This window comes from Phyllobates terribilis, unplaced genomic scaffold (assembly GCF_046119375.1).
Source record: "Phyllobates terribilis strain yellow unplaced genomic scaffold, ASM4611937v1 Scaffold_11__3_contigs__length_659146591, whole genome shotgun sequence".
In the NCBI taxonomy this organism is placed as follows: domain Eukaryota; kingdom Metazoa; phylum Chordata; class Amphibia; order Anura; family Dendrobatidae; genus Phyllobates; species Phyllobates terribilis.
In genome coordinates, this window is record NW_027362771.1 from 155,477,492 (window position 1) to 155,501,232 (window position 23,741).

General features: G+C 41.5%; 1 protein-coding gene across 2 annotated transcripts in view; it reads left to right on the plus strand.

The window, feature by feature from the left end:
• The window catches only part of LLPH (LLP homolog, long-term synaptic facilitation factor), a 27,858-nt gene extending 6,130 nt beyond the window's left edge, over window positions 1-21,728 (plus strand). The window contains exons 3-5 of one of the 2 annotated variants that reach the window (XM_073651709.1): window positions 15,268-15,485; window positions 20,089-20,163; window positions 20,672-20,715. In XM_073651709.1, coding sequence (XP_073507810.1) covers window positions 15,268-15,485; window positions 20,089-20,163; window positions 20,672-20,700 — 322 coding nt within the window. In that variant the 3' untranslated portion in view covers window positions 20,701-20,715. Of the gene's footprint in view, window positions 1-15,267; window positions 15,486-20,088; window positions 20,164-20,671; window positions 20,716-21,311 lie in introns of those variants that run through there. The other variant, XM_073651708.1, reaches the window with a different exon arrangement.
• Window positions 21,729-23,741: the final 2,013 nt, after the last annotated feature.

Consider the following 23,741-nt stretch of genomic DNA (forward strand, 5'->3'; position numbering starts at 1 on the left):
CAGAAACCTAAAAAAACACCAGTTGTCAAAAACATTGAAAAAGCACCTGGGAAATTACCCAAAAACACTAAATAACGACACATCCAATTTACAAGAAGCCAGAGAAAAGGAGTTACCTGAAGCGTCTTGAAACAGTCATTTTTGGCCTCTAAAAAAAGCACAACTTTGTGTGAACATACCCCAAAAGTTCAGCCAGTCTACCCCGTCCATTTAAAAATGGATGAGAAAAAAAATTTGATGCAATACAGATGACACAGAATTGAAAAATGGACCTTTTTACATGGATGTAAAAAGACATGGATGTGTGAATGTCGCCTAAAATTGGTATTATCCTGCAGCAGGCAGCTATGAATCCATTAATGGATCTGTCTGGCTGCATCCACATGGGATGGAATTTTTCCGCTTTGCTGCAGTTCCACAATGAAATGTGTATGTACACTGTGTGCAGAATTATTAGGCAAATGAGTATTTTGATCACATGATACTTTTTATACATGTCCTACTCCAAGCTGCATAGGCTTGAGAGCCAACTACCAATTAAGTAAATCTGGTGATGTGCATCTCTGTAATGAGGAGGGGTGTTGACTAATGACATCAACACCCTATATAAGGTGTGCTTAATTATTAGGCAACTTCCTTTCCTTTGGCAAAATGGGTCAGAAGAGAGATTTGACGGGCTCTGAAAAGTCCAAAATTGTGAGATGTCTTGCAGAGGGATGCAGCAGTCTTGAAAATTTCCAAACTTTTGAAGCGTGATCACCAAACAATCAAGCGTTTCATGGCAAATAGCCAACAGGGTCGCAAGAAGCGTGTTGGCCAAAAATAGCGCAAAATAACTGCCCATGAATTGAGGAAAATCAAGCGTGAAGCTGCCAAGATGCCATTCGCCACCAGTTTTGCCATATTTCAGAGCTGCAACGTTACTGGAGTATCAAGCACAAGGTGTGCGATACTCAGGGACATGGCCAAGGTAAAGAAGGCTGAAAAACGACCACCTTTGAACAAGAAACACAAATTGTCAAGAATGGGCTAAGAAATATCTTAAGACTGATTTTTTCAAAGGTTCTATGGACTGATGAAATGAGTGACTCTTGATGGGCCAGAGGCTGGATCAGTGAAGGGCAGAGAGCTCCACTCCAACTCAGACGCCAGCAAAGTGGAGGTGGGGTACTGGTATGGGCTGGTATCCTCAAAGATGAACTTGTGGGACCTTTTCGGGTTGAGGATGGAGTGAAGCTTGTTAGGATCATTCAGCCATGGAGGGTCCTTGTTGGAGTCGGGGTATCCCCGTAACAAGAAATACACAGACACGTAGTGTATAATCAAGTACTGGGAAGCCCCTGAGCGCGTCTGCCTCTATAGGTGCAGTCCCTTTATTTATACTAATATTCATAATTTGTTGTCAGACATGCGCAGTAAAATGTCTTTGTTTCACAAGCGGCGAAGTGATGATTCATAACAGTGGAATTTTGATAAGAAAGTTTCATAAAAAGTGTTAATTCATAGCAGTAGAAGGTTACTGAGACAGCTAAAAACAAGTTACAATCTAGTTTCTGGGCGTCAGTCCAAATGTCCAGATAAGGGAAGAATAACTTCATCTGTGTCTTACATCGTAGTCTTGCGTGAAGTATCACTCCCATCATCCTCTCAGTCCCCCCTTTGATTCTTCCTTATGGACTTTTGGTAGAAGACCTGGTCCGGGAGTTCTTTTCTTTCATATTCTTGAGTCCGTGTTACAAAGCTTATTTATGCATATTAAAATAATTTTTAATCCTATTTTAAACACTACATATATGACTACTATAATTAGCACAATCTGTAATATACCTTGCAGAATTCCAGCCACCCAACCTCCAATACCCTTAAACCAGTTCTTTGGGTTGAGAAAGGAGAAGGTGTCTGACCACCAGCTATCTTTATTTTGATCATTGTGTCTGTCATATTCGTCCCACATCTGCATCAACATTGGATACACAAAGAAAGTGCTGAATATTTTATTAGGAATTCCCATTTGGACCACATGTGGCCTACCTGAAGGTCTAGGCGAGTTGTCGGCTGCTCTTTTGTATAGTGTGTGTTTAGGTACTGCTTGCATATCTACCTGCTGATTCTGAACTATAAATGTGGCCGGTGTTAAGCGTCCTAGAGTACATGCACCTTTTATTCCTACTGGGAGCCATTTGTATGCTCCATTTCCACAAATCCAGAAGGTTCCTTCAGGCAGATCCCATATTGCAGAGTGTTGGAGCACCAACCTATGTACCAAATCTAAAAATTTAGATACATTCTGAAGTATACACCAAGGGGGTTTTTGACCTAATGGACTACAGTATCCTGCATCTGGATTTTCACAAGTCGGTGTACCTGGGTCATATGCACTTGACTCATTACATAATATATTACCTGGTATCTTTGAACATGTATCATTGTTTCCATCGGGGAATAATTGTGAATATTTCCAACCATTATTGTGTATGTATTTTTCTACTATATCAGGTTTAAAAGGTTGAGAAGAAGATACTGTGCTACTAAAACTGAGTTGTATATTTTCTGTAGGAATTAACCCTAAGTCTGTTAGTCCCGTCTTATTTCTAGGAACCCATACACCTCCTTTAAACGCTAAATATTGTAAGTTGTTTATTTTTCCGGTCATATTACCTTGCCACCAGGGAAATCCCACCCACCCCACAACTGGGATGGCAACAGTGGTGTTCCATAATCTAGAATTAACGGTTTGGTTATTTGCTAATTTGTCTGAGCAATTAGTCCATGTAAACACTTCCTCAGGGGTCATGGGTACGGCCAGGAAGGGTATGCTCGTGGCTGATATTGGAGAATGCGTACAAATCCAACAGTCTGCTATTTTCTGTCCGCCATCGAGCAGCCCGTTTACCAATGTCTCATGATGTTTTATAAATTTATTATCTGTAGGTTTTGGGGAACTTAGTTTATCCCACAGGTCTCCCTGATCTATCGTTATAGCTAACACAAGTACAATCACCACTATTTCTTTTTGCAATGGCTTGCATGTACCCATGCTGATTTTCCTTCCAATTTTACTGCAGTTGGAGTTGTCAATAACACCTGATATGGACCCTCAAATCTGGGTTCTAGCGTTCTTCTGTTATGTCTTTTTACGTAGACTTCGTCTCCTGGTTGCAGCTTGTGCGTTCCCTCAATGGAATCTGGATCTGGAATGGAAGAGAACACTAAAGAGTGTATTTTAGACACATGCTTACATAAATTTTGTACATAAGCAGTTAAGCTTTCAGTTTCTAACATTAAAGTCTGTGGGAAATACAATCCTGTATTGGCAACTCTACCAAACAATATTTCATGGGGGGTGAGTTTGCTCTTTCCCTGGGGGGTGTTTCTGACTGAATACAATGCTATTGGGAGACACTCAGTCCATGGTTTCTGTGTTTCTGCCATGGCTTTCTGTATTTTTAACTTAAGTGTTCCATTCATTCTCTCAACCTTACCAGAACTCTGTGGGTGGTAAGGGGTGTGTAGTTCACTTTTTATACACATTTTCATTACATTCTGAAAGATCTCTCCAGTAAAATGTGTACCTCTATCTGACTCGATCACTTCTGGGATACCATAACGGGGTACCAGTTCATGTGCTATTTTTACTGCAGTGACTTTAGCCGTGGCTGTATGAACTGGATAAGCCTCTGGCCACCCCGAAAACATGTCCACACATACCAGTACATACTCATAGTGTCCATGCTTAGGCATCTGGATGTAATCGATCTGAAGTCTCTGGAACGGATATAGTGGTCTTACATGGTGCTTCTGGGGGGTCTTAACAGTCTGTCCTGGATTGTGGGCTAAACAGATTTCACAAGAACCACATTTTGCTCGAGCTACCTGGCCGAACCCTGGGGCTAACCACTTCTGTCTGACCCTCTGTATCATACCGTTTGCAGACACATGTGTAGGTCCGTGGGCTTCACTGACCACAACAGGGTACCATGCTCGGGGGAGACAAAGCTCATCTCCTTTTCTCCATAGTCCTTCTTTTTCTTCTGCCCCCTGTTTCTGCCACTCTTCTTTTTCTTCTCTACTCACCTGCTGGTGGGCTTCTTTGAGCCGTGTAATTAAGTCAAATTCTGATACTGCACTAATAGTGTGGTCAGTTGTCAGAGGTTTTACTGCAGCTCGCTTAGCAGCCTTGTCGGCTCGGTCATTACCCCTAGCTATCTCGGTGTCGAGTCTTACATGTGCAGGTACTTTTATTACTGCTACTTGTTTGGTTGAGGCAGCTGATTCTAGGATTTGTCTAATCATTTGTCCATGTTTTACTGGTTGACCTGAAGCTGTCATGTAACCTCTAGCTCTCCATATACATCCAAAATCATGTACAATACCATATGCATATCAGTAAAAATATTAGCGGTTTTTTCTTTTGCTAACTGTAATGCTCGTATTAGAGCTAATAGTTCAGCTTCCTGGGCTGAACAGCTGGCCTGCATTGGCTCAGCTTCAATAACATCATAATCTGATACAATGGCATAACCTGTATGAAAGTTACCAGTTTCATCTGCATACCTACTACCATCTATATACATATGTAGGTCTGGATTGTCAAGAGGGGTGTCCTGTACATTAGGTAGCCCTTGTGTTTCTTGTTCTATACACTGTAAGCAATCATGTATTATATTGTCTTGTTCGTGGTATTGTAAAAAATTTTCATCTTCGTCTTCCTGACCTCCTTCCACTCCCCCCTTTGTCTCTAGTGGTAACAGAGTGGCTAAATTTAGAGACAATATGCGGCGAAAAGTGAGGTTTGGTGGCATTAGTAAGGAGCATTGTAATCTAAGATGTCTAGCCATTGAAATGTGTTTTGGCAATACCTGATTCAGTATGCCATGTACATCATGTGTAGTTTGTACTATTAAGGCATGGTCTAGTACTATTTCTGAGGCTTTTTCTACCAAAAGAGAGACAGCTGCTACTACTCTGACACATGATGGTGCAGCTTTGGTAACATTATCTAATTGAGCAGAATAGTAATGGACAGGTCTTTGTTTATTTTCATGTTTCTGTGTTAGTACTCCTGTAGCATGATTAGACATTTCCGCAGCCATTAATTGGAATGGTTTGGCGTAGTCTGGGATTCCCAAGGCCGGGGCTGACATGAGACCTTTCTTGAGGTCTTGAAAGGCTATGAGCGCTGATTCAGTTAACTGAAAAGGCTCGATTTTTAAACAATCATATAGAGGTTGCATAAGCTGACTAGCATGTATAACCCATTGTCTGCAGTGTGATACTATTCCCAAAAATGCTCTTAATGTTTTGTAGTTCTTGGGAGGAACAAGATCTCTAATGATTTTTAGTCTGTCGGCGGTGAGGTGCCGAATACCTTGTGAAATGCAGTGTCCTAGAAATACTACCGTAGTCATACAAAGTTGTACTTTTTTCTTGTTAACTTTACAGCCCATGTCTGCTAGAAATATTAACAATCTTATTGTGTTGCTGTTTGCGGACTCTTGAGCAGGGGCACATAACAATAGGTCATCAACATATTGGAGAATTACAACCTCATCCGTAGGTTTGAAATTTTGAAGAACTGATCTCATAGCTTCTGAGTACAAGGTAGGTGAATGTATCATACCCTGTGGTAATCTTGTCCATGCTAATTGTCTATTCTTAAATGTAAATGCAAACAGTTTGTAACAGTCTGGGTGTAATGGTACTGAAAAAAATGCATTTGATAAGTCTATGACAGAAAATACTCGTGCTGTTGCTGGGATCTGTGATAGCAACGTGTGTGGATTTGGCACAACAGGAGTAATAGGTTCCAAAATTTTATTTATCTCTCTTAGATCATGTACCATCCGGTACCTAGCAGCTGACCCCTCAGTAGATTTCTTTTTTACGGGGTACAACGGTGTATTGGCTGGTGACTTTACTTCTATCAGTACTCCAGTTTTTAGATAATCTTTTATCTGTTCTCCTATGGCGTGTTCTTGTTGGGCACTAATAGGATACTGTCTCAATTGGGGTAGTGTCACACCTGGAACAGGAGTGACTTTTACAGGAGCTATTGGCATTAGTCCTACATCGGTGTCATGTTGTGCCCATAATTTTTCTGGTACCTCAGAAAGATCTAAAATAATTTGGGTAGGGGCAGGATCTTTCTCATCCTCTAAGGCTTGGACTTTTACAATGTTTTCTAGAGACTCTTGGTCATCAGGCACCAAAATTTGGACTCTACCATCCTTTGTCTCTTACCACTCCTGCTTTTCTAGCCCGAATGTCCTCCCATAGTTTCCTGTTAAACCTGTCATGCCTTGCTACCTGAAAAGTTTTGCAAACTTTCCCTAAATTCTTAGTTGCTTCTACACCACACCTTTCTTTCACGATTGTATAGACATCTTGTTCATCATTTGTGGTCTTAGTCTGTTTGTTGCCCATTTTTCCTGACTATTCTTACCTTAGGAGGCTTTTTGGGTTAGATAAAATATATTCTATATTTTACCTTTCCTCGTTACCTATTCTGTCCTAAGGAGCCAGTATCTTGTTGCCCATTTTTCCTGACTATTCCTACCTTAGGAGGCTTTTTGGGTTAGATAAAATATATTCTATATTCTACCTTTCCTCGTTACCTATTCTGTCCTAAGGAGCCAGTATCTGAAACGGTTTCTCTGGACCGTTTTGTCTGAAGTGTAGAGTAATTCTAACACACATATATATGGCAACAAGGGCAAGACCAACAATACATAAAATGAACCATACAGTCTCCATTATATATCGTGTCCCTGGAGTATTATCATTACTTCCATGGGCTCATTCTGTCAATCTCTTATCCGTCAAAAAGGAGGACAAAGGTTCGGGAGTTAAGCGTGAGCGAAGGTTTCCCCGAAAGGACACAACCTTATGACTCAGTTAGGCAATCTCCGTAATACTTATGTCATCTACCTTAGTGCGGCTTATGAGGCTATTCCCGACATCCACATCTCTTTCATACCATCCGTTTCATAACCTTCTCTGACCTCTCCTTCGGCAGATCCTACAGTATATACATGAATGACCCGAGCTATAGGTATCCTTCTCTACTAGTTCCTCAATCCCAACACAAGATATGCATGAAATTTACGGACTATCGCAGAGCAGATGTAAGAGAACTAACAGTGTCTCTTACCTGGCCAGGTTTGTCATCTGCTGTTCCGATGTCCCAATCTCAGCGGTTACTCGTGCCGGTCGATGAACTTGAAGGAATACGCAGACCTCGGGTCCCTGTTCGGGCGCCAGGAAATGTTAGGATCATTCAGCCATGGAGGGTCCTTGTTGGAGTCGGGGTATCCCCGTAACAAGAAATACACAGACACGTAGTGTATAATCAAGTACTGGGAAGCCCCTGAGCGCGTCTGCCTCTATAGGTGCAGTCCCTTTATTTATACTAATATTCATAATTTGTTGTCAGACATGCGCAGTAAAATGTCTTTGTTTCACAAGCGGCGAAGTGATGATTCATAACAGTGGAATTTTGATAAGAAAGTTTCATAAAAAGTGTTAATTCATAGCAGTAGAAGGTTACTGAGACAGCTAAAAACAAGTTACAATCTAGTTTCTGGGCGTCAGTCCAAATGTCCAGATAAGGGAAGAATAACTTCATCTGTGTCTTACATCGTAGTCTTGCGTGAAGTATCACTCCCATCATCCTCTCAAGCTCAACTCCCAGACCTAATGCCAGTTTCTGGAAGACATCTTCTTCAAGCAGTGGTACAGGAAGAAGTCTGTATCGTTCAAGAAAAACGTGATTTTCATGCAGGACAATGCTCCATCACATGCATCCAAATACTCCACAGCGTGGCTGGCCAGTAAAGGTCTAAAAGAAGAAAAAATAATGACATGCCCCATAGAGAACCTGTGGTCCATCATAAAATGTGAGCTCTACAGGGAGGGAAAACAGTGTCTGGGAGGCTGTGGTGGCTGCTGCACGCAATATTGATCGAAAACAGATCAAGCAACTGACAGAATCTATGGATGGAAGGCTGCTGAGTGTCATCATAATGAAAGGTGGCTATATTGATCACTAATTTTTTTTGATTTTTGTTTTTGAATGTCAGAAATGTTTATTTCTAAATTTTGTGCACTGATATTGGTTTAGCTGGTGAAAATAAACAAGTGAGATGGGATTATATTTGGTTTTTATTAAGTTGCCTAATAATTCTGCACAGTAATAGTTACCTGCACAAACAGATATCCTCCTAAGATAGTCAAATCTAAAAAAAAAAAAAAAAAAAACACTCCAGCTTTCAAAAATATTAAGCTTGGATATTTGAGTCTTTTGGGTTGATTGAGAACATAGTTGTTGATCAATAATAAAAATAATCCTCTAAAATACAACTTGCCTAATAATTCTGCACACAGTGTATATAGGGATGTCGCCTCCTAAGCACTGTATGGTAGTAGCATGGCATAACCACCGTATAGCAACGTGCCCTTATACAGCAGGTGTGAAATCTAAACATGTTGTATCCTTCCGGATTGATTCTGTGGCATTATGATGCAGAAAGGTTGAGGAGGAAGTGAGGGATAGAAGCTTAGAGGCAGCTGAGACGGAAGAGTCAATGGGGATGTTAAAGTTTCCCATGAGGATAGTGGGGATGTTAACGGAGAGGAAATGAAGTAGCTAAGTGGTGAAGTGGTCAACGAAAGTGGTAGTTGATCCTGAGGGGCAGTAAATGACAGCCGGTTGGAGGGGGAGTAGATGCGCACACAGTGCACTTCAAAAGAGGGCAGAGTAATTGAGAGCGGCAGTGGGATATGGGTGAAGGAGCAGATATCTGAGAGGAGGAAACCTATTCCTCCATCGTGCTTGCCGGTGGGGCGGGGGGTATTTGAGACGTGGAATCCGCTGTACGAAAGTGCAGCAGGAGAGGCCGTGTCGGAGGGGGTGAGCCAGGTTTCAGTGATGCCGAGGAAGGAAAGCTTGTTAGTGAGGAAGAGGTCGTGAATGTAGGAAAGTTTGTTGCAGACGGAGCGAGCGTTCCATAGAGCTCCTGTTAGAAGGACTGGGGAAGTGGGGGCTGGGCGGATAGGTATAAGGTTAGAAGGGTTACGAGAGTTTGGGATAGATCGTGGGTAGGAGGTGGAAGTAATTGTAGGGATGTGGAGAGATGTCGCCGGCAGTGAGGAGGAGCAGAGAAAGCGTTAGTAGGTGGGAGCAGGAGAGGGCATGAGGTGGCTGTCTTACTCAGTGGTCTTCCACACCCACCCACAAAGACGGCCACACACTGGACTTCTCTAACTCACCTCTCCCTCTCTCTGACCACAACCTACTTACATTCTACCCTCTCCTCTCCAGGGCAACAATCCCCACTCCACAAACTTGCATACCCTTGCAGAAATCTCAAACACCTTGACTTACACTCACTCTCTGAATCCCTCCTCCCTCTTACAGACATTAGTTCCTTACATGATGCAGATGTTGCTGCCACTTTATACAACACAACAGCTGCAGCTCTCGATTCGGTCGCCCCCCTCACACATACCAAAGCTCGCTCAATCAACAGACAACCCTGGCACACCAGCCTAACTAAAGAACTGTGACGGGCCTCCAGGGTTGCTGAGCGTAGATGGAAAAGGTCCCACTCCATTGAGCACTTCATCGCATTCAAACAGTCCCTCACTACCTTCAAATCCACACTCACTGCAGCAAAACAAACATACTTCGCATCTCTCATATCCTCCCTGTCTCACAACCCCAAACAGCTATTCAACGCCTTCAATTCTCTCCTTCGTCCCCCAGCACCTCCTCCCTCTCCTGTTATTTCAGCCGAAGACTTTGCCTCATTCTTCAAGCTGAAGATTGACACCATCAGACAAAGCGTTTGCCTAAAGCCCCCACAGCCCTTCCCCACACCTACTCAACCCTCCTCCTCCAAAACCACCACCTCCACTATTACGAAAGGTCAACTTTCCCCTTTACTCTCCAAATCACACCTCACCACCTGTAAACTTGACCCAATCCCGTCTCACCTCATCCCAAACCTTACCACTATCTTCATCCTACCTCTTCAACCTGTCACTAACAACTGGTGTCTTCCCCTCATGCTTCAAACATGCCTCAATCACACCCATTCTCAAAAAGCCCTCCCGTGACCCATCCTCTCTGACTAGCTATCGCCCCATATCACTTCTCCCCTATGCCTCAAAACTACTGGAACAACACGTCCATTCTGAGCTGTCCTCCCACATCTCCTCCTGCTCCTTCTTCGACCGCCTACAATTTGTTTTCCGACCGCACCATTCTACTGAAACTGCACTGACTAAAGTCACCAACGACCTACTAACTGCCAAATCTAAGCGACACTACTCTGTCCTCTTCCTCCTAAACCTGTCATCTGCCTTCGACACAGTGGACCATTCCCTCTTACTATAAACTCTCTCATCTCTCGGCATCACAGACTTGGCCCTATCCTGGATCTCCTCATACCTAACAGAGAGGACATTCAGTGTCTCCCACTCACACACCACCTCCTCATCTCGCCCACTATCTGTCTGTGTCCCCCAAGGTTCAGTTCTAGGACGTCTGCTCTTCTCCATCTACACCTTAGGCCCGGGACAGCTCATAGAGTCTCACGGCTTTCAGTATCACCTCTATGCTGATGACACACAGATCTACCTCTCTGGACCCGATATCACCTCCTTACTAACCAAAATCCCACAATGTCTGCTATTTCATCCTTCCTTCCTCTCGGCTAGATTTCTAAAACTTAACATAGACCAAACAGAATTCATCATCTTTCCGCCATCTCATTCACCCCCCCCCCAACTGACCTATCTATCAACGTCAATGGCTGTCCACTCTCCCCAGTCCCTCAAGCTTGCTGCCTTGGGGTAACCCTGGACTCTGAACTCTCCTTCAAACCACATATCCAAGCCCTTTCCACTTCCTGCCGACTCCAACTCAAAAATATCTCCCGGATCCGCATGTTCCTCAACCATGAATCTGCAAAAACACTAGTGCACGCCCTCATCATCTCCCGCCTTGACTACTGCAACCTCCTGCTCTGTGGCCTCCCTTCCAACACTCTCGTACCCCTCCAATCCATCCAAAACTCTGCTGCCCGACTAATCCACCTGTCCCCCCCCCGCCCCCCGCTATTCCCTGGGCCTCTCCTCTCTGTCAATCTCTTCACTGGCTCCCCATTGCTCAGAGACTCCAGTTCAAAACCCTAACCATGGCATATAAAGCCATTCACAACTTGTCTCCTCCATATATCTCTGACCTAGTCTCCCGTTACATACCCGCGCGCAACCTCCGATCCTCACGATCTCCCCTCTTATCTCCTCCTCCCACAATCGCATACAAGATTTCTCCTGTGCTTCCCCCCTACTCTGGAACTCTCTACCCCAACACATCAGACTCTCGCCTACCGTGGAAACCTTCAAAAGGAACCTGAAGACCCACCTCTTCCGACAAGCCTACAACCTGCAGTAACCACCGCTCCACCATACCGCTGCACGGCCAGCTCTGACCTCACCTACTGTATCCTCACCCATCCCTTGTAGATTGTGAGCCCTCGCGGGCAGGGTCCTCGCTTCTCCTGTACCAGACGCTGTCACATTGTGTTCAAGATTATTGTAATTGTTCTTGTATGTGTGCCCCTTTTTCACATGTAAAGCGCCATGGAATAAATGGCGCTATAATAATAAATAATAATAAGGATTCTCCTTACCAGTTTTTAATCTGCGGTAACAATCCCCCGACCCCCCCACCCACCCCCAAGTTCCCTGGGTGAGTACAATCTACCTTTTCTAGGTCTAGTACTATCCATCAGAGGGAGCATTACAGAAGATTCTGATCCAGTAATAAATTCATGGCATTAACCTCAACAATGAATGCTACATAGTTTCTAATTGTTTAAAAAAACAGTTCACATTAAAATACACATTTATACACTGCACCCTCGTTAAACATGGGACCTGTTTCCACTGCTGCTAGTCTTGATTTGTTTCCCAGAAGTTCTGTAGTCCTTTGTCACCTCAAATTGTCAGAAACTGCTTTCCCACTTCTGTGTGTGAAGACGTCCTGAGATCAGATGACTAAAGGGTTGTGAATGACGAGATGGGAGCCTGAGGTCTAGAAGTTAGAAGACCCCTTTAAAGTATACAACCTTTTTAAATTTGCTACCTCTGTGGTGTTCTTGAAACAATATAAAAGAAGTTCAACTATTTTTTTTTCTGTATCTAGTCATATTTTTTACTTTGTACATTTTTTTCACACACTGATATAATTATTATTTTTCACTTTCCCATGCACTGTCACTTTAATCTATTGGAAAAAAAATGTATTCCCTATAATGCTCTTACACTGTTGCTTTAATTATGCTTTCCACAGGTGTGGTACATGTATTTATAGTCCCTTATATGCTTTTCACTGCCACTTTATGCTCAGTCTATGCATCCTATAGGTGTTATCTAGGTGACACATGTATTTTTAATCCTGGGTCCCTCCCACATGTCAGATATCCTGTATTGCATTGTTTTCAATTGCACTCACCAGCAATGCATATGTGCACTCACCCCCCTCACTTCCATCATCGCCTGTTGACACGCTGTTCACCTGATCCAGCGCCCGGTCACGTGGTCGTGGTTCTGGGTCTCGTGTCCTTCTGACGATGGGCCTGATGGGCAGGTGTGTGTTTTCACATGCGCCAATGGGTTCTGGGGTTTCCCTCCCAATTACCATGCATTAATGCATCACCGCCTCCTATTGGTCTGAGATACATACGTGTGTGTGTGTATGTGTATACAGTTAGGTCCATATATATTTGGACAGAGACAACATTTTTCTAATTTTGGTTCTAGAAATTACCACACTGAATTTTAAACAAAACAATGCAGATGCAGTTGAAGTTCAGACTTTCAGCTTTCATTTGAGGGTATCCACATTAAAATTGGATGAAGGGTTTAGGAGTTTCAGCTCCTTAACATGTGCCACCCTGTTTTTAAAGGGACCAAAAGTAATTGGACAATTGACTCCAAGGCTATTTCATGGACAGGTGTGGGCAATCCCTTCGTTATGTCATTCTCAATTAAGCAGATAAAAGGCCTGGAGTTGATTTGAGGTGTGGTGCTTGCATTTGGAAGGTTTTGCTGTGAAGTAAACATGCGGTCAAAGGAGGTCTCCATGCAGGTGAAACAAGCCATCCTTAAGCTGCAAAAACAGAAAATACCCATCCGAGAAATTACTACAATATTAGGAGTGGCAAAATCTACAGTTTGGTACATCCTAAGAAAGAAAGCACTGGTGAACTCATCAATGCAAAAAGGCCTGGCCGCCCACGGAAGACAACAGTGGTGGATGATCGCAGAATAATATCCATGGTGAAGAGAAACCCCTTCACAACAGCCAACCAAGTGAACAACACTCTCCAGGAGGTAGGCGTATCAATATCTAAATCTACCATAAAGAGAAGACTGCATGAAAGTAAATGCAGAGGGTTCACTGCACGCTGCAAGCCACTCATAAGCACCAAGAATAAAAAGGCTAGACTGGACTTTGCTAAAAAAACATCTAAAAAAGCCAGCACAGTTCTGGAAGAACATTCTTTGGACAGATGAAACCAAGATCAACCTCTACCAGAATGATGGAAAGAGAAAAGTATGGCGAAGGCGTGGTACAGCTCATGATCCAAAGTATACCACATCATCTGTAAAACACGGCGGAGGCAGTGTGATGGCTTGGGCATGCATGGCTGTCAGTGGCACTGGGTCACTAGTGTTTATTGATGATGTGACACAGGACAGAAGCAGCCGAATGAATTCTGATGTATTCAGAGCCATACTGTGTGCTCAGATCCAGCCAAATGAAGCCAAACTGATTGGTCGTCGTTTCATACTACAGATGGACAATGACCCAAAACATAAAGCCAAAGCAACCCAGGAGTTTATTAAAGCTAAGAAGTGGAATATTCTTGAATGGCCAAGTCAGTCACCTGATCTCAACCCAATTGAGCATGCATTTCACTTGTTAAAGACTAAACTTCAGACAGAAAGGCCCACAAACAAACAGCAACTGAAAACCACCGCAGTGAAGGCCTGGCAGAGCATCAAAAAGGAGGAAACACAGTGTCTGGTGATGTCCATGAGTTCAAGACTTCAGGCAGTCATTGCCAACAAAGGGTTTTCAACCAAGTACTAGAAATGAACATTTTATTTACAATTATTTAATTTGTCCAATTACTTTTGGTCCCTTTAAAAACAGGGTGGCACATGCTAAGGAGCTGAAACTCCTAAACCCTTCATCCAATTTTAATGTGGATACCCTCAAATGAAAGCTGAAAGTCTGAACTTCAACTGCACCTGAATTGTTTTGTTTAAAATTCATTGTGGTAATGTCTAGAACCAAAATTAGAAAAATGTTGTCTCTGTCCATATATATTTGGACAAACTGTATATGTATGTGTATAGTTGGGGACCACATTCTGGTCAGGGTAATCTAGTATTTTGATTGACCTTGATTTAACTTTCTTGTCCAAGTTAGTGATGGATTCCTGCTGTACAAGTCATTTCATGCACTTTCACATATGCATTAATGGATAACATTGCTTATTGTATGGGACACCATATGTACCATACTCCTGCACATAATTTCTCAGAATACGTTACACTTTACTTCTTTATGGGATACTATATGTGATTTTACACATGTCTTATTAGGTAGTAGGTAATTGTTACATAGGACATTTTATGTGTTTCTACATATGCTTTATTAGGCAGTACGTGATTGGTGCATGAGTCCTCATATGTGCTTTAAGGATTATTAGTTATGTAGAACAGTATATGTGTTTCTACATATGCCTCATTGGCACTATGTGATTGCTGCATGATCTAGTATATGTGCTTTCAGGATTATTAGTTACTGATGTTTCTTCCCTAAATGCTGCTATTTGGTGCCATCTATTGGCTAACTTGTATAATTGCATGTTTTCTTCAATTTTCAATAAAACTGTATTTTTTTATATTAAAAATTCTGTGTCTTACTTTGGTTAGTTTGCACTAATTTTTATTTGATTTAGAAGTTCCACAATGTCCAGAAAAGTGTAGTTTCATCCTTGCTCTCCAGACAAGACAGATTGACAAAGGAGGATTTTACCCTCATGCCTCTGAACTGTGTACAGTTATGATGCCTGTTCTATACATTGGGGCTGTTGGGGGTTTTGATTATACTGCTAATTTTCACTACTTACCACTTTAAAATGAGAATGTTCAATACAGTAACAATGCATGTTTTATTATTGCCAGCAGAGGTAAAATGGCTAAAAGTTTAAGAAGCAAATGGAAGAGGAAGATGCGGGCCGAGAAGAGGAAGAAAAATGCCCCAAAAGAACTTGCCCGCTTAAAAACTGTGTTGGCAAAAGCAAATGTAGACGTGTTGATGGAGGATGTGAAAGACATAACAACTGTTGTGACAGCTGAGAAAGTTAAGGAGAAGGCTGCTGTGGAAGTGGATGCTGCAGAAGGTGAGGGTTCTCCTTTACTTTCCTTCCTTTTGGCTGCATGAATTGGTACATTGCATAAAATATGTCCGTGTTCTAACCGTGAAAAGCATGGATAGAACACGTATGTGAAAGACAGATGTCTGGCCTAGAGACCTAGAGTGGTAAAGGGTCTCTTGTTAAATGATTGTCCAGGACTCCTATTGATGAACTATGATTAGGCTAGGACATCAGATCGTTTGTCGTACACCCCAATAATCATCTGTTAGCTTAAAATCCGGGACTTCCCCTTTAAGACTCCATGCATATAGAACATGCTTCCATGATCTCAGCAGTGAGGTGGCGTGTGACATCACTGGCTGCCTGGTATGGAGTCCTGCTGGAGCCAAAAACCTTTGCTTTTCAAAGGACACAGTTCATCAGGGTATATATATTTTAGGCTTAATATTTGTGCTTGGCAGTGTGCTTTGTTTGATCTTCTTCATTCTCACTGGTTTAGGATTTCACACAGAGCTGGTCACCCTGCCAGCAGCTAGTTGATTCTATTTTTAACCTTCTATTGGGCGCTAGTTATTCATTTTTAATCTACAAAGTGTATTTACATTTTCAGCAACAGTTAACAATTGAAACCTAAATATAAAACATTTACAAGCAATTCAATGTAACAGGTAATCTTTTGCTCTGATTAGTGAAATGTCCCCCATACGCCCTTGTTCTAGTAGTGTTTCTTCTTTTGACAGCCTCATCATTGCTGCCTGCCTCCTCCTGTATGTCTTGAACAGCTTTGCTTTCTTACAGTGGTTTCCACTTCTGGGTCCCCTCAGGCACCAGAGTTATCAGCTAAATTAACAACACCATTCTGTTCTCCTATGTTATTCAATGCTGGAAGCCACAAAATGGGGAAAAGCTTTATGTAAAATGTTCCTTTCTTTCTCATGTTTCCCATTCACAGCATATTACAAACCGCTTCTTTCAAGATGCTGCTTGGTTACATATAGAAGTGATCTTCCTTACCTGTCCTGTGTCATAACAGGTTGCCATATAACTTAATGTATAGTCAAAGAAGAAAGAGGATCGACTGCACTCACACATAAAGCAGCAAGTAAACTTTATTGCGTCTTCTCTGAGCAGTTACATGAACGGGGGACAAATCTAAAACCAGCGTCACATGGCGGTTTTTGCGTCCTTCTTGAGAAAGTATTAGAGCATGTGAATTATTGGGGATTTGATTTCTGGTCATGTACCTGCATATCATGGTAAAGTTTATCTATTGTTTTATTAGTGAGTGCTGTGGATTGTCTTTCTTAATGGACTACATATCTATATTACTTTGCCTTCTGAGCTAGATTATTTAATGCAGCTGTGCATCACAGAAGCTCTCACTCCAAAATTACTTGGGATATGTAATAGAGGACGCTGGAGCTAGAACATACACACCTCATAGGGAGAAGCTGGGGCTGGAGCATATACATCTTATGAGACGCTGGAGCATATTCATTAGCTAGAAGATTCTGGAGCTTATACATCACATAGGACAGGGATGTCAAATTCCAAATACACAGAGGGAGAAAATTAAAAGCTTGGACAAAGTCGTGGGCCAGCCATCATATTTATTTTAAAAAGTCTACAATTGAGGAAGTTTTTTCCTTGTCATATATACCAATGAACTTTTTCATATGGAAACAAACTTAAAGGGGTTGTTCCACAAATAGAATTTAATTAGATCTTAAAATAATATATTGTATTATTCCAATATTTTATGTACGAGCAGTATAAAGCATATGACCCAATTGCCTAATTTAAATATGTAATAAAGGATAAAAAAGCTTGAATAATACAGTTAAAGTATGATGCCAAATATAATTGGGAGACCCGTCTGGCATTGTGGGCCAAATATACTCATCCTACATGCCAGAGTTTGACTTATGTGACATAGGACACGCTGGGGCTTTTGCATATACATCACATTGGAGATGCTGGGGCTGCTGTTTCCTTTGTTGGGACGGGAGCACAGTTTGCTGACTCTGCCCACAAAGTATGTCCTAACGCTGGTACTTGGCCAGTGTCAGGACGCAGTCCTTCATTGCAAGCGCTGTAATAGTACACCATTAACTTTTTTTTTGTTTGTTTGTTTCATCAGAATTGTCATATGTATTTTAAATATACTTTGCTCCACACCATCACTGACCCACCACCAAACCAGTGATGTTGGGTGATGGCCATGCAGCATAATGTTCACTATAGCTCCTCCAGACTCTTGTGTCTGTCACATGCTCCGTGTGAACCACCTCTCATCAAGGAAGAGAACAGGGCACTAATGGCAGACCTGCCAATTCTGGTGTTCTCTGGTGATTGCCAATTGAGGTTTGATCAGAGAAGAATTATTCAGGAAGTATAAGGAGAGTCTAATTGTCTGGCAACCACCTGTAAAACCATTCCCTATTTTGGGGCTGCCTTGCTGTTGTCTCTACAGTGCACTTGTTGTCACTTCCATTTGCTCCAAAAGAGGAAATACATTCATTCTTATGCATCCAAAAAGAACAGATTAATATCCCTTAAGTCAGAGTTCCCCCAACTCCCGTCCTCAAGGCCCACCAACAGGTCATGTTTTCAGGATTTCCTTAGTATTGTTCAGGTGATGGAATTATTGCCTGTGCAGGTGATGCAAGTACCACCTGGGCAATACTAAGGAAATCCTGAAAGCATGACTTGTTGGTGGGCCTTGAGAACGGGAGTTGGGGAACCCTGCCTTAATTAATTGACCTACGGGTTCTACTGTGAAGTCCAAGTGTCCCATTAATTTTTCAGCAAAGTACTTGTTCAAGGGATGTTCCCAGAATTGAACTCAATGTTTGCTCCATTCAAAGTCTGCGGGGCTGCCGAAATAGAAATGCACTGTACTCCGTTTCTCCCATAGACCATGAATGGAGCGGAGGTTGAGCATGTGCACCTCTTGTCCATTCATGATCGAGGTCTACAGAGTGCCGTTCTTGAGATCTTCTTCTCAGGATAACCAGGTCGAGTCCCCAGAGATCAGTAAGTTATCCCATGAATTAGGGATATCTTTTAAAGAGAATCTGTTGTCTGTTTTTTCTATCTCATCTGAGAGCAGCATGATGTAGGGACAGAGACCCAGCTTCGAGCGATGTATCAGTTACTGGGCTGCTTGCTGCAGTTTTGATAAGTTTTGACTGCTGCAGATCCAGCAGTTTCTGAATGCTGATCTCTGTATAATCCTGCTTATACCAGTGATTGACAGCTTTCTGTCCATACTGTGTATAGACAGAAAGCTGCCAATCAGTGGTGGGAGTGTGACTGGACTATGGCAATATAGTATAGTACAAGTGAAGATGAAAAACTTTGTCAGGTGTTGTCATATTTGAGAATATTGTGCAGCGGTTCAGGGCAAGGAGCATCACCGCTTATAGCAGGGTGACACAGGTACGTGCATTTGGACATCATTGGGTTGGAAGCTGTACTGTATTTTTGTTTCTGTTTCTGTACTGTGAAGAAGAAATGCGTAGAACAGTCATCCACAAGATGGCGCCGTGCTACAAAAACATCAGAAATGAAGCTAGAAGGTATTTTGAAAAGATACCGTCAGCTGCTAAAATCCGCATCCAAATAAAATTCTATAAAATTTGACACTTGTGTTTATCTGATATGTAATCCCTGATGATGGATCCTCTTTAAGCCAAGTACCTGAATTTAGTATCCAAGTATCTGCAATGTGTAGAGGGGGTTAAAAACTGCAAGCCATGATGTGAATATTGGCACAGTTGTAAAAGCATTTTAATGGTCTGGGTCAGCTAGTGCGATCAGATTTTAAAGGTATGGTACCAGATCTGTAATACATTTCCTTTTCAGCGAGGAATCTTTTGTTTTGAACTGAATCCACATGATTGTGTACAGACGGGAGGCGGTGGGGGATCCTGGCACACACTCCATTGTGTCTACTTGAAGACTTTTGTTTTTATGGTATCAGTTTTCATCTCCACCGAAGACAGATTTATTTTCCTGTGTGGGTCCCGGGCATGCTGTGCGTGCATGGATTCTGCTGCCCCTCTGGAGAATTTCATCTGACATTTTCTGGGCATTGTACTGGGTTGTAAATTGCAAAACTAACACTGCATCATCTTTAGTCATGTCTTTTCTAGTTAGGGAAGTACCACAAAGCATGTTATAATATGGAATACCAATTAGCTTTTATGGGGCTTTTACAAAAGAAAAACTGATTTGCTTCTTACCACAAAAGGCAAGATGTTTTGATTACAATGTAAGGCTACGTTCACATCTGCTTCAGAGGCCCCATCAGCCTCAGAGATTCTGTCATATCTGACGGGAAAAATAACACCGCATGCAGCGCATTTCTTTCCATCAAAACTACTAAGCTAAGTCTCTCTTCTCCTAATTAAACCACCATACCAGGCTGCCATGATGTCCTCAACACCACTACTACCAGTTTGTTGCTCAGATGCATGGCTGTTGCTTTGATCTATAAGGATGTCCTTCCTTCCCCCACAAAAAGAAATCTAAACTTAGATTTCCAAGACTACATCGCTATGATAATTTTCTGTCTATACAAGAATAGTATAGTCACAAAATAATACTGGTTACTTGTATACAGGTGTTATCACCATACCTTTACTGAACAGAATGCAGCATGCCAAGACCGCTATCGCCAGTGATACTGCTATAGAAGGTACAGATACCACCACATGGAGACCAAATACCACCATACTGATCATTAACAAAAGCCAATGTACTAAGACCAATGTTACATAAACAGCAAATACTGCCATACCATGACCACATATTAAAATCCTATATAGTGGTGACTGAATAATACAACCATACAGTGACTATATAATGGTAGATACAAGTGCTCCATAGGGCGCTTTGTAGGGCTTATATGCTTATATAGCATTGATAAAACCAGTGGCTGACAGGTGCCATTTTCTCTGACAATAGTTAACATTCCCTCCACACCATGTCAATAATGCCCCTTTCATAATGGTACCCCTCTTTGTGCCCCAAATAGTAATATTGCCTTCCCTTATTCGTCCACATAGTAATATTCCACTCATTGGGCTTCCACATAGTAAGTGTCCCCATACAATAGCAACCCCGACCTATCACTTGAACCGCTGACCTTACACAATTCTGTAGGAGTTTAAAGATGGCTCTTGGCTATTTTCCATTTCCCTTAGACAAATTTGTGGAGTGGATGTGCTCGTGAGGAGAGACTATCAGTCTTGCAGTCACATGACCGTGGGGAAACCTCACAGCGCTCAATGCGCCCTCTGTGAGTATTCACAAGTCTGCAGTCACATAGAGTGACAACACCTTTAATATCTATTTTGGGTTTAAAGGGGTATTCCCATCTCCAAGATCCTATCCTAATATGTAGTAGGTATAATAATATTAGCAAATACCTCCAATTAGAAATGTAGTATAGTTTTTCTGATTCGCTGTGTCGCTTACCTCATGTGCAGGCATTGCAGGACCTTAGGTATCCGTGTTTACGACCACTAACTGACTGTCACTATATGAGTGGTCATAACCATGGATACTTAAGCTGCTGCAATGCCTGCACATGGGGTGAGCATCATAGCGAATCCGAAGAACTATACTACATTTTTAAATTGAGATATTTGCTAATATTATTATTACACCAACTATATATTAGGATATGATCTTGGAGATGGGAATACCCCTTTAAGTAGAAAAATCCTAATATAATATACAGTATTTTAATTTTGAGAATGATTTTAAATATTTTGTAGGTTGTGACTTTAAGCCATTTTTTTTTCTTGTTTGTCTTGCCCACTCTTTATGGCACTCATTTAGGTGAAACTATGAAGATGGAAACAGATGGAAAACGAAACAAGAAAACTCTCCTAGATGAGCATGGGCAGTACCCTGTATGGATGCACCCGAGGCAAAGAAAGAAGCTGAAGACTCAACGTGGGAAAAAGGGAAAATCTAAAACCCCAAAAGGACTAGCGTGGTAGAATCATATCCATTTTGCCAAAAAGTGTTTGTATATAATATCCGATGAGAATACATCTGCAACAGTGGAACCGGAGACACAAAAATGTGTGAATTCTTTAAGGATTTTATTTTTAGTTTTTACTGTAAAACCTTTCCCTTACTACAAAACGTAATTTCTTTTTAGCTTTTCCATTTCATCAATGACTTCTGCCTAAACATGAACAGGTTGTCTGAAATTACAAAATAAAACTGATTGAAGTTGCTTTTTATTTACTCTTAGTTTGCTGTGGGGTTTCATATAGAAAATGTAGTTCATTTCTGACCCGATCTAGCTTGGCAAAGCAGTAGGTTTCTAGATTTTATTACAGCGCAAATTTCAGCAAGTCTCACATTCCTCATGTCTTTATTCAAGTAGATTGCATGGTTGTGCACTTGCTCACAATTGCGGAGCTTTAGGTAACAAGTTTACGTCTTATGTATACAACGTGCACACCTTGAGTGTTTGCAGCAGATGTTTCTGTAGCAAAAACCAGTGTTAGCGAGAAAAATGCTGCTGCGTGAAATACACACATTATTTACGTGCTGTTGCATGCAATTTTGACACATTTTAGTTGCTGTTTTCTTTTCATTTGAATGGATTAAATACACTGGAAGATATGACATGCTGCAGATTTGAATAAAAAAAAATGCTTTCAAGATTCAAATCCGCAAGGAAAAAATAAGCTTACGTGCGTGAGATTTCCGAAATCTCATTCATTTTGCTGCTACTGTAAAACTCTGTGCTTTTTTGTTTTTTTTTCCACGGCAAGAAAGCAACATGTGTACAAGCCCTTATGTAGGTAAAGTACGTCATTTCACACATGCAAAAGCTTTGGAAGTTTAAGGGCATTCAACAAAAACAAATGCAAGATGGGCTAACTTGTGATATACAATGCCTGATTTTTATTTTCCGCAAGCAATTTTAGATCTGCATGTGGTTTGCAGATTGCACACTTTATGTACGTAAAATATTCATCTGCAAAACAGGACTTTTGTTTTGGGCTGTCACATAATATCCCACTGTGTACAAAGAGCAGACTGCATAGATGTAACATCTGAACCTCACATTCTGATCCCAAAACAATTATACAGAGATAAATGGTGGTGCACAGGACGCTGTTCACATTTTCATGTACATCCGCTTTTTAGGAAGTAGCTTTTCTTTTATCAGCTACTGATTTGACATATAGTGCATTTTAAAAGGAAAGAAAGGTGAATGGGGCCTTTTGCCGACTGTAATGTAGTTCTGTGATTTAGGTTCTGGAAAACACAGTACTTCACTATTTTTTGATAAGGATGAGTGTGTTCATCACTGGTGGACAGGAATAACCTCCTTATGCAGCAACTGAGCTATGTATTATACAATATAATGAAACCCTAGTATAAATAACTTTTGGACCCCGAGTCATCAAAGATTTGAAAAGGTGCAACATTTTTGTGTAACACGAGGCTGCGCAGAAATTTTGCGAGAGTTGGAGTTTCACTCCAAAATCGCTCAGCTCTGACATTGGGCAGAGCTAAGGCGGCAGGAGGGCATAGTGACCCCCCCCACTCGTCAAATTCATGACGTCCGGTGGTGTTCTTAAACCCACAAATCTTACTCCCGTCTTTAACTGGAGTAATATTTGTGGCATTCACAAATGAAGGCGTACGCCACTTCGTGGCTTGCCTGATTCATTAAGACAGAGGTGTTACGGCACAGCTTGTTAAATTCAGGAAGATCTGTGGCGTATCTTATGCTAGAATATATATCCCTGCTATACAGCCTCATGTTTGGGGGGCCAAATCTTGTGAAGGGGGGAGATTTTGAGTTTTAATGTTTGCAGTATTTTTAGTCTGGTGTTAAAGACGGACCGTGCAAAATTTCACTCAAATTAGGTTAAAAATGTGGTTTTGTATTCAACGGGCTACCACACACAGATTTTCTGCATATATATATATATATATATATATATATATATATATATATATATATATATATATATATATATATATATATATATATATTTTATAGATTTAGATAGATAGATATGCACATATAACGACAGGTACTACAGAGAAAATACCTGGTGTGGATAACTGACAAAGATGGAATTGTATAATCAAAGAATTACTATTGCACTCCCCGAAATGTATTAAATCATCATGTTTGGATAGACGTTTAGGTAAGTATGTGAATGTACAGACACACTGCTAACATAGCTCGCATGAAGAGACACACACGTACATATATACGTGCATACATTC